This window comes from Rhodamnia argentea, chromosome 7 (genome assembly GCF_020921035.1).
Source record: "Rhodamnia argentea isolate NSW1041297 chromosome 7, ASM2092103v1, whole genome shotgun sequence".
Taxonomy (NCBI): Eukaryota; Viridiplantae; Streptophyta; class Magnoliopsida; order Myrtales; family Myrtaceae; genus Rhodamnia; species Rhodamnia argentea.
This window is the reverse complement of record NC_063156.1, coordinates 1184321-1195790: the sequence shown is the minus strand read 5'-3', so window position 1 is coordinate 1195790 and position 11470 is coordinate 1184321. Positions and strand designations below refer to the sequence as shown.

The window sequence follows — 11470 nt, the reverse complement described above, 5'->3', positions numbered from 1 at the left end:
CATTCTTATGCATTCCAGAGGATGTCGAAAAACTGAGAAAACTTTGGAGGACATCGGTGGATCAACTCTTTTGAAGGCGACCTCCCGAACTCATCGGTATCAAAGCAGAAGGCTTCTTGATAGAACGACAAACCGGGATGATTCCAGTAGGTGACTGCATGATTCAAGAATCTTTTGAGTTCTCAACAGACATGACCTCAGAATCTGTTGTTAATGAATCATAGGACAGAGGTGCTTTTTCAATCCGCAGGTGCATGGTTTGGTTGTTTATCAGTTTGTTCGGATGAAGCTTGAGAGCTGACACTGAAAGTGACTAAAAGAATAAGAATTTCATGTTAGATGTGTGCAGGAAGTCTCAGAATAGGATCAGCTCTCGAGTTCCACGTCGAATTCAACCTACCTTAAACCAACTTCAACTTCTGGCGAAGAAGCACCACCTTAAAAACACGTCCTCTTCCAACTTCTCTTCCACTCTATATAAGGCAAACTACAAATGCCGTGTAAGATTAGCATCATTATCAATGACGGCAATTTGCACCCTGCACATGACAGACCCCTCGTTACGAGCCATCGCAGGTGTTCAAAGGACCCGAAATTTTGACGGTGGGAGGAAAAAAACCAAAAGAGGAGACGAAGTCTTGAATTGGTCTTCTACAGTCCTAAGTCTACATCTTTCTAGATATTTGGTCCTGGCTCCAAAATCGCCTCTCCCTTGTTCGGTTCCTGTGCCCAATTGAACCAAAACAATTGGACCATAGGAGTGCTCAACTTTGTCTGAGAAAATTTTACGGTTAAATAAAACCAATTGCCTTATGCCACGATGGATACTTGCTATTTCAAACCACCTTTAGTTGGTTACTTTAACCTGAGATAGTGGTATACAAATGCCAAACTAACTCTATCCCCCTAGGTGTGTACCCAAATAACCATCAAGAAACACAGTTTTACTTTGCCGACCACTGGAAAAATGCTAAGATGCAAGAGCACAGAAATACGAGATCAGAATAAGCGCATAAAGAACACAAATATGGAAACAGATGCTCCAATTTCAAGTCTGGACTAGTTCAAAGACAAAACTTTCCAGAGACTATCAGGATCTCTTCTCATTTCTTTGCGCAATAGATACATTCGGAGTCCAATTTGGTCTTCCATTTTAATAGTTAAGATCAAAGCAAAGATCTTGTAGCTCAATGCAATTAACTTCCATCATCGGACAGATGCTTATACGAGGAAATTATCAAAATCATTTTAACTAAAACATTGTTTTACATTCTACAATAATTGGAATGACAAAAAGACCCTCAGCTTCGACTTACATGTTCATTGAAATCATCTCACTGATTTCTATTCCACAAGCTAGTAAGCAGACTTCTTTCCCAGAAGATGAAAGCAATTTATTTTCCCTATAAAATGATGCCCACTTTATTCTCTAGATGAGGAGAAGACAACAAAACCATTTAGCAACTCAAAAGGCATTGTGGCCAGCACATACGTCTAGTTTAAGAACCTGTGGCTCTCTCATGACTTAGACTGCTCGTCTTCAATTTGCCCGTTTGCACATGAATTCTATTTCCATAGTCTGTACCGTGCCATGAGGTAGTCAGCATTTAATACAACCTCAATACACCAGGGAGCAGTCTTATCTGTGTTCAAATTCAGTGTTGCATGAGAAAAGTTTTAGGCTCCAGCCACAAACATCTTCTCTTAATATGCTAAAACGAGTCAATGGATTACTTCTTCTTCATCAACAATGGCCGCACCATCATCATCGTCATCCGTAAAGTCAGCGTCTGAAGCTGCATCTGAGCCTGGTTGTTCATCGCCCTCCTCATCAACTACAAAATTCTCCTGTACATCAAATTTCGTCATCTTATTCTCTACATGGTCTCTTCGAAATCGGCTCGTTTCATCGTGATCGTCTCTACTATAACTAACAAGCTCCTTATCCACTTTTGCCTTTCTTGGACTCAACAAGACCAAATCAGCCAATTTCCTTCTTGCCAAATACAAATCATTTGGTTCTATCAGCTCTCCCTTCTTATAAGCCTCCCTAAGAAACACAGTGTGAAGCTTCCCGTGATTACCCCTTGTTGAAATATAGAAGATCCCTTGATGTTGAAGGAGGAAGTCCTTCAACTTCTTTGGCAAATTCATTGCCATCCGAAAATGTGCTATTCTCTCCAGCGTGATCTTCTTCTCAACGGTCATCGAAAGCAATTCATGAATCACTGCCACGGCCCTCTTCTCCATACGTTTCTGAGCCTCTAGCGACCTCAAATCATACCCCGAAACATCCTCATAGGGGGACCAATATGGGACTCGTTGCCACTTCCACACTGCAATCCTATAATACTTCCCTATCTTAAATCCTGGTGGAAAATTGATGATGAATGAGAAACGCACATCTTCAGCATCGATTCCTTTCTGTCTATACTCCCTCTCTCTAGCCATCTCAATTGCACAAACAGTTAAACTAGGGTCTCTCTCTACTATCTCAATGTACTTATTCCTAGTCTCTTTAGCATCGAACAATCTAAAAAATTGCGGGTACTTCAAAACTACTGAGTACTCGAAATCCTCAGGCAACCCAAATTCGGACCTTGCAATCCGCACATGCTCCAGTCTCAGCCGTCCCGTATTAGACATCATCAGGAGCTTCCTGAGCCGAACCACGGCATCAGGGATTTGGGCATCGAGAGCCTCCTTCTCCTGCTGCATTTGCAAAAGAGCCTTTCGGGTCAGTCTGCAGTACAGAATCCTCTGCACCGGGTGCTCATAAACCTCGAAAACGTGAGGGAACTTGAGCAGGAAAGCCCCGGCTTCGTGCTGCTTGAACCCAAACCTGCGAGAGAGGACATCAAGGCGCGAAATTGGGACGGTCTGGTTGTGCTGGGAGAGGATCAAGTCTTGGAATTTGAGGATCTTGCGCGTTTTCTTCTGGATTTCCATGTAGTTGTCGTACCCATGGTCGCGGACTCTCTGCAAATTTTTGGGGATGGAGGTGGATTGAGAGAAGTGTCTGGTGAAAATGGAGTTGTGGAGAGTGAATGCTATCAAATTGGAGGGCTTGCGCGAGTCTGATTTGAGCAAATTGGTTGCGAAAGAGGAGAAGACGATCTTCTTCATCTAGAAGCTTTCAGGAGATATCAGGGTTCAGGGTTTTTGCTCACCGGACGTTAATTTGATGCCCGGATCCTTGGAGCGGTTCGAGTTACTTCACATGGAGCACCAGAGGAACGAACGATGACGTACACAGAGGAATCCCAGGAACCGACACCACCAACCACTGCCGCAGCAGCTCCCCCGCGCATCACCACTACCTCGTCGTCAAGCCCAGCTCCGGTATTGCCGAGCTTGAGTGACAAAAAGGACTAATGTCGCCTAAGGCTGGCGACGCCACCGGCGGCAGCCGCGAGCGACGCGACCTTGAGGAGAGAGAGACAGCACAGAGATCGAGACCTGGACGACAGCAACAGCCAGTGGCGCAAGACTCGACGGCGAGGGGAGGGGAGACGACGTCGACGGCGGCGCGACGGCGAGGTGGCGGTAGACGACAGTGACTGAAGGGGGAGGGGAAGAGAGAGAATAGGGAAGACAGGGTTTTTCGAGGGTCTGAACATTTATGTGTAAATTCCTCAACAAGTGAGGGCAATCGGGTCATTTAAGCGGAGGATCTCAATCTTCCCTGAATAAACGCTTGATTTATTTGGCGAAATATGAAATATTCATAAAATATTTTCATACATATGATCGCTTATACGGTTTATAATAATTAGTCAATAAAAAATATTTTCATTATCAATAATAATTTATGTCTATATTTTTTCATAAAATGTGAAAATATTTTTTTGTTTATTCATTTTTTTAAGCGATCATTTTTACTAAAATATTTTCTAGATTATTCATTTTCCTCAAAACAAATAGAGCCGAAATTTATGGAGAGGTTCTTAAAAAGGATAAAGTTGAAGAGGATTCATGTCTTAACTGATCGTTGGTAGCCTGGTAGGGTGATCGATTCTCCGTTCGATTCGATTCTCGGGCAATCCAAGAAAATTGATTGCATGTGTTTAAAATACATATTCACATTTTAAGTCTGTACAAGTACACGAAATAATTAAGAGTTTAAATAATTTTTTTAAATGTTTTTAAGAAATAAAATTAAAATTAATTAAATAATCGGTTTGGACGGTTTCACAGGACCGGACCGATAATTATCGGTTCCAATTCTATGGAATCGGATTTGGCCTGATCGGTTCTTTTTCTTACCCCTAGTCGTTGGCACCCAACATGAGTTTTACCTGGATCTCCTCCGCTAAATGTGTACATGATTCCAGCTTTGCAACGACTGAAGTGCATGTATGGACAGGATCCCAAAGCTTTGGCTGCTTATGAGACCTCTCAGTCAGACCTCAGAAGCTAAATGCATTGAAAAACGACTCTCCTTTCTAAAACCCGACATGGAAGATAAAAGAAAAACTCTGTAAACACTGCAGATCGAATGACATGGGCTGCCACAGATGTTGTCCTTTATTGTCTAAGGGCTCCACTTTACACTGCAACCGCTAGAGAGGTGCCAAACGGGCGGATCAGTTCGGGTCGGATTAAATATAGTAACCCATTAATGATAAACCGTCACGAAATGTGAGTCAAATATGAATTCTAGACCCATTTTGCCACATCTATTGAACTCCACATATCTTGGCAAACTGCAATCTCGTACACTGGTACTGTTCCTGATCTAGGAGTTGAATGAGAATTGAGGTGGGCTGGTGTAGATTCTGTTTCTTCCAGTAGATGCATGTTCACGTGATCATGAGTTCTATGAACGTGAAGTGTGTTCTTGTTGACTTGTACTAATGCTGTGTTTGGCATGCGTATAATCCCAGAACACGATCTGCAGTAATTCAAGATAGCGGCCCTGAGATGTGTGGACTTTTCTACTTTGGAATCCCAAGGATAAGGAAATCAGAGACATGACCAAAAATTTAACTTCTGCAGAGAACAGATACAATTTCCCTCAAGATCACAATTTGAGAGCTTAGTCCATCCCGGTGGTTATCTAAGTCGATGCCCGAAACCCCAGACCGGCGAAAGATCCAGTACCTTCAATTCCATTGCCATGTCCAGGAAAGACGAGCGGTTCGTTCTTGGCTTGAAACCACCTTGTTTTGCTTTTTGGTAATCTATGCCTTTCCATTCATTTCAGTCCTCTGTACTTTTATGTCATCTTATTCCATACAAAAAGTAAATCTATCTAAATAACAAGAAAGAGCAGGAAAAAGGAAAATATGAGCTAGGGCAATCGCAATGCGGTTTTGATCCTCTGAATTGTGCGGGAGAGGAGGTTGTGCACAGTCTCGACCGACTCTGCCGTGAGCTTCGCAGCAGGAGTGCTGCTCACGAGGATCTGAAAGCCGATTGTCATTAGGCACCCGCTGCTGTCAGCAGTTCCTATGAGACTTCCATCGGGATTCTTGAGTCCATCAATGTGCGACGGACTGTCTGGGAGCAACGCGAATCCAGATGGTAGGAGCGCGACGCTGTTCGGGTCTCCTCCGCTAATCACCGATTCAATCAATGTTATGTCCACTGGAGCATAGGCTATGAGGGACCCTGATGCATCTGTCCATGTCTCTTGCAGAATGACCATGCTTGTGTCGGTCGCACTGAGGGCCTGCAAGTCATCCATAGGCATATTCGTTGAAGCACAAAACCAAAAGCAGGTGGAGCTACAAGGTTTAGCATTAATCGACCAGCGCTTACATTAGCACGGAGAAGAGAGACGCATTTGTCGCGCCTCTGACCCTTAGCCACATGGACTATCTCTTGCATTGGGCCACCATGGGATAATATATCCCACTCGCTCCTCAACTGCTCGTTGCGCACAAAATTGAATACCGTCCCGTGCGCTATGGGCATCCAAATGGAAGTTGCTGCACTCAGTACGATCCCGGGAGGCTCGCCAGGTCTACCAGCATTTTTCCTAGTTGTTACCCGCACATCGCCACTCATGTTCCCAAGGTGAAGGATTTCCCAGTCGTGCAGCGGCGAAGCACAGATTCCCGAACAGAAATTATCTGTCATACGCTGTGCCAGTTTCAGCATATTTCTCCTTCCACTCGCATTCATTCCTGTTCCAAAAATTTTTAGTCTCAGATAATGTTACCCATACGAATAAAGCTTGCAAAGAAATAGGAAATATGACCGGAACTATCTTCATTGGACGAGGTAGATGAAATGAATGTTAGCAAGCACTCGCAGTGCCTCTGTAGCGAGGCCATCCACCTCTGAGCACTGAATCCCATGCCGGAACTAAGGAAGGAATGGTAAAGAGGGTGAACTGCAGTTTCGTCATATTCTGAATGTTCGATCCAAGTTACCTGAAATTCACCATACCTCATGTTAAGTATTTCGCGGACTCTAGCAACAAAAGCCAACTTCATACTTTATGAGATACTCAGAAGTCTTGATGTACTTCCAGCATTACATCATTTGCACTATGTTCACGTTCCATTAATCAAGAAAACCCTCCATCGACGGGACTTATTTATCTCACTTAAGTTTAACAAAAAGTCAAAACTTGCACAAGTTTTCATCCCTCCTTCCGCAGAACAAATAGGGTGACTGGTGCAGAACAATTACCAAGATGCGGATCAGACACTGCTAAAGCACTTCATAAACTAATCTCACAGCATGTTCCTGTCTGGAACAATATCACTTAAAATTGATTCAGTTTGCAGAAGGCCTCGCGAGTGGTGAGTACGTTGCACATACACATGGAGAATAAATTTATTCGGCAACTTAGTGTCTAAGGACATTCAAACAAATTAAATGTAAGTCTGGATCCAGGTCATATAGTCTCTCGCTGTCAATAGAAGGCATGGGACAAATTTAAAAATGAGAAGAGAAACAGGAATAGAAGCATCAAATACCATACTTTATGCAACAAAGATTGAGAGTCTCAAGGCCAAGACTACATAAAGTATAAGATGCAGCTTGGCCAATCCATGAATAAAAAAACAGCGCCATGGATTTGCCCGCTTCGATAAGCCCGGAGGAATAGTTAATTGGAGACAATCTACACTTTGGAGATTGAACAAAACTATATAATACATGACGGTAGAGGCATCATTCAATAAACTATCGGAGAAAGGCTAAGATTCTCTGGCAAATTAGTCCCGCACTCGTGGCTGCAGTCTCTTCAAAACTCTCACAATTTTGGACAGCGAAAGTGACAGAGTGAACAAGTGCAAAATCAGGTTCATTTACAAGATCAAAGAGGAATATAAGTATGGTGCAATAATATCAATGATCTTGCTCAATACCTCTAACAAAGATAGTACCTGTAAGGCAAGAGCAAGACAAGCGAAGAAAACCCAAAACTTGTAGCATTCGATGAAAGAGAGGTAAGGTAAATATTCCACATTGGAAATACCTTGGAACAGCCATTGGGCATATCCTGTAAAACACATCCAGAAGGAAGCCTCCTACAGTTGGCGAAACCACGCGGATCCGAACCGTCTTCGATCATGCCAATGGAAACATCGACCACCGCCCACATACCCTCTCCATGCTGCTTGCAGAACCTAAGGAATCTCACTTGGCGCAAAGGAACCAACGGTGTAAGCACTTGAAATTCAGCATGCATCTACAGGACAAATAATAGTCAGTCGTGTTAGTTCTGACTTCCTAGATGAAAAATAGAGTAATCAAAGCAAAGAAACGTACCACTTGCAGAGCTCCATTCCTGTTTCCTCTTATTCCACTTGAAATTACTTCGATGGTGGATGATCGAGCAATTATGCAGGGAAATGTTTCCGCCCAACGATTCTATAGAGAGAAAAGGCTCGGGAAATCATTCAAGCACTAGAGACAAACGTAAAAAGATTGAACAACTAATATAATGTGATAAGGATATCAGTTCAATCGAGTAAGGACTCGCCATATCAGATCATTAAAGCTAAGATAATGCAGTTCAAGGATCATCAAAACAGCTGGCTACAGCTGGAATGGAAGAAGAGACTTAAAACTTGATAGGCAAACAACATTTTTGTCAAACTCTGTGAATGCAATGAGGGCTTATTAGTTAGTAGTATTCAAAGTCGTGCACCATACCACATCCATCAAAATCTCTACAACAGCCAAGCTGTTGATGGGGACAATACCGGTCTCCCTTGAGGCCTCGGTCATGAGATCACCACGCCTCACACCGGCACGAGGAGTGAACAACTGTGAGAACTCCTCGTGGTTCAATACTTCTTTTGCTCCGTCCAAAGTCCGCAGCCAAAGGCGGGAATTGGGCTCAGCCATCTTGATCAATTCATTCATGGAAGCTATAGCAACATCAATATAAGCCGATTTTTCAGCCGACAATTGATTCCTAGCCATCGCAGCTGCTGTTCTAGCATAAGGAGTAGCCGGGGAAGCATTCGACATTCCATCTAGAGAGCTCATTCCCATCGGCACTGCGGCACTGGCAGCAATTGAAACGTTGGGAACGTGCCTCTGGGGGGAGAACTCCGAACCACGATTGGACCTGGGAGGGCTCGACGGAAGGAATGCAGTGGGAAGTTGTTTCCCCAAGAACTTGTCAGTAAGAGCACGAACCCGAGCTACTTCATCCTTCAACCGAGCATTCTCGACCCTCAGCAGGTTCTCCCCGTAGGACACCATGCCGGTACCATTAAAGACGGCCGTGCCGCCGCAGTTGCTGCAAATGGGATCGGCCAGTTTGCTCCGCATCGCGTCGTTCTCGTTCCGGAGCCTGTTGTTATCGTCTCTCAGCATAATATTCTCATGGCGCTCCATTTGAGTCTGGTTCAAATGACCAACAACACGTATCAGTCAAATGCCCAGAGAGCAATTTTTATGCTTACACCCAAAAGACTGATTGAGACAAAAATGTGGCTTCACCTTCATCTGGGTCCTTCGGTTCTGAAACCAGAACTTGATTTGCTTGGACTCCAAACCAAGCCTCCTGCTCAGCTCCAACCTTTGTTTCTCATCGGGATGAGGACACTCCTTAAAGAAACTAAAGGGACGTGGAAAAAAGTTGAGATTTTTCATCCAAATTGAAGAAATTTACACAAAAGGGTTAGCTATAACATTGAAAATAGAATCGATTACGCTTCAAGTTCTTGAATTTGATATGGGCTGTGTCGGTGGTACTTCTTCCTCTTGCGGGTAAGAACTTCTGCTTCTTCATCGACAGCATCATCCTGATCGTCATCCCCAGAAGCTCCGTCGAACTGGTTGTCACTCCCCCCCGACCCTTCGTCCCTCAGCCTCCCCATGAAGCTTCCCTCGAAGAGTTCTCCGAAGCGGTCAATCTCACTCTGCCCCTCCATTCTGGCTCTCTGCAAAGTGACCTCATATAACAGAGACATGCTTTCAGGACACCATGTAGGAGAAAATAGTTAGAGGAGAGACAAAACTCCCTATTTCATCTTTTAACACTCGCTAAATTGAGTTGTGCGAAGATGAGATCTTTAAAATATGCCGGAGTCGGAGCAGTACAGACTTACATAAACTAAAAGGAGGAAAAAAAATCGTCCTTTTTTCTTTTTGTCAACCACCTTTATTCCATGCAGAACTTAACCGAGTCAACCATCTCTCTCTCTCTCTCTAAGACTCTGTTCTTCCTTCCCCCCCTTCCCTTCTCTCTCTCTCAGTGGGAATGAGTTCCCGATGCAGATGCAATCATACAAGACAAGTAGGTCCGTGTATTGTTTCAACGGTTCAGACCTGTGTCTGTCTCTCTAACACTCTCTCTCTCTCTCTCTGAAGAAATTTTGACAGGAAAAATTTCAGGACAGAGACATTTTTCTTAAAAATAAATTACGGAGCGGGGGAGTGGACTGAGACGCGCAAAAACTCTGAAATCGTTTTTCTTCTTCCTTAAAAATGCTTAGACCAAGAGCTTGTCCGTATTAGCGGACTCGGCGAGCGTGCAGACAAAATCTTTTTCTTGGGATGGCATGAGAAAAGCACAAGGCAAGAGGGTCTACAACCGTGACTTCTGAGCCCGTTTCAGACAAAACTCGGAGCTTTTGCCCAGAAAAAGACCAATTTGACCTCCTCCTCGCATTGATTTGCATAAAAACACAAACCCAAGTACGATAAAAGGTGCCTTTTTTAACGTGACCGGAAGCCAAAGGAACCTCTCTCCCCTGACCACATTGTGAGATTTGACATGTAAAGATTTGGAGGCGCTTTGCACACGCTCGCTCCCTGGGTAAATACGTGCGTAGAGAAAGGCAAAATGGCAAAAAAGATACAAGAGATGACAATACAGATAAATGATATGAAAAGGAGGAAAATTTGGAGTTCTCGAGGTTTGGAGCTGACTTACAAGGTGGACCACAGAAGGTGGACAGTCAAAGACCAGCTCTTGCAGACTAAAGATTATTTCGAGAAATGGGGGAGAAAAAAAATCGGTTCTTGGATTTCTTGGTTGAATCAAAACTCAGAAGCCCTGTTTTGATCTGGTCACTCACGGCAAACGGCAGCAGCAACAATGGCCGTCTCTCTCTTCTTCCTTTCTCTGAAAATTTTGCAGAGGAGAGAAATTATATAGGCAGGAGAGGAGGGGTTGGCCAGAAATGGGTTCTCGACTCTGGAGATTGAGAGAGGGGGGAGGGGCTCTTGGCATTCTATCGTACGGTACAGCTCTCAAAAAAGTACTTGCCCACATACCATTTTCCTCCCTGATTCACTGAATTTCGAGTGACTTAAAAGATGCACGAATATGACCCCCAAAAGACCAATCTTTTCGGCGCGCGAAATTTGTTCGGATCAAGCGCTTGCGACGACCCACCAGCCGCGGTAGGACCCCGTCGTGCATCGAGAACGCTTGCACCACATTGTGGATGTGAGGGGAATCCACAATCTGGAATGGAATCCGATTGTGGTCACGAGATTTTCCCATGTATGAACAAATCATCTAGTATTGGCATCTCATTAAATGCAGAGCAAACGGCTGAGGATGAGCATGACACCCAATGCAGGAATAAGGTCAAACCTGAGCGTCTGGAGCACCATCAGATGATGAGGGAATCTCTTGTATAGTTTGCTTGCTTCTTGCATAGGAGAATTTTAAGATCCATTTCGGGGCGGATGAGGATTCCAACGAGGGTCGCCGAGACATACTCATTCAGAAAACGCACAAATCCGCACGGTTTTGTCCGTTGGACGCATCTTCTTATAGGAAAGCAATGAGCTTAAGTAAAGTAAATAGGTTGAGACCCTATTTTCAAGAAAAATATATTGATTAGTATTAATTATTAGTTAGTGCAGATGACATTTAAGCATACTATTTGAAATATTTTATTACGAAGGATTTATTTTAATAGAATAGACAAGTCTTATAATTAATCACAATATGGTCAATATTAAGTAATTGACAGTTATAATTAACGCTTATCGGTAATTTATGCTTCTATTACTACCAAGAAGTTCATGATTAATAAAT

At 43.6% G+C, this 11470-nt stretch overlaps 2 protein-coding genes across 5 annotated transcripts; both read right to left on the bottom strand.

Annotated features, from left to right (window-relative positions):
• Nucleotides 1-241: 241 nt before the first annotated feature.
• Nucleotides 242-3617, bottom strand: LOC115744274 (protein ROOT PRIMORDIUM DEFECTIVE 1). 3 transcript variants are annotated; one of them, XM_030679382.2, is made up of 3 exons: nucleotides 1317-3617; nucleotides 401-539; nucleotides 242-313 (listed from the first exon to the last, which is right to left on the bottom strand). In XM_030679382.2, the coding sequence occupies exon 1, from the start codon at nucleotides 3124-3126 to the stop codon at nucleotides 1723-1725; it is 1404 nt and encodes a 467-aa protein (XP_030535242.1). In that variant the 5' UTR covers nucleotides 3127-3617; the 3' UTR covers nucleotides 242-313; nucleotides 401-539; nucleotides 1317-1722. The 3 variants fall into 3 exon arrangements, with proteins under 3 accessions (XP_030535242.1, XP_048138811.1, XP_030535250.1); XM_048282854.1 differs by having other exon boundaries at nucleotides 242-539; XM_030679390.2 differs by lacking the exons at nucleotides 242-313; nucleotides 401-539 and having other exon boundaries at nucleotides 1552-2979; nucleotides 3171-3617.
• A 1478-nt stretch (nucleotides 3618-5095) lies between these two features.
• Nucleotides 5096-10704, bottom strand: LOC115744262 (homeobox-leucine zipper protein HDG1). Of its 2 annotated transcripts, XM_048283083.1 has the most exons (9): nucleotides 10364-10704; nucleotides 9127-9368; nucleotides 8914-9031; nucleotides 8116-8814; nucleotides 7729-7830; nucleotides 7436-7648; nucleotides 6206-6380; nucleotides 5764-6131; nucleotides 5096-5674 (listed from the first exon to the last, which is right to left on the bottom strand). In XM_048283083.1, the coding sequence occupies exons 2-9, from the start codon at nucleotides 9345-9347 to the stop codon at nucleotides 5294-5296; spliced, it is 2277 nt and encodes a 758-aa protein (XP_048139040.1). In that variant the 5' UTR covers nucleotides 9348-9368; nucleotides 10364-10704; the 3' UTR covers nucleotides 5096-5293. The 2 variants fall into 2 exon arrangements, with proteins under 2 accessions (XP_048139040.1, XP_030535232.1); XM_030679372.2 differs by lacking the exon at nucleotides 10364-10704 and having other exon boundaries at nucleotides 9127-9579.
• Nucleotides 10705-11470: the final 766 nt, after the last annotated feature.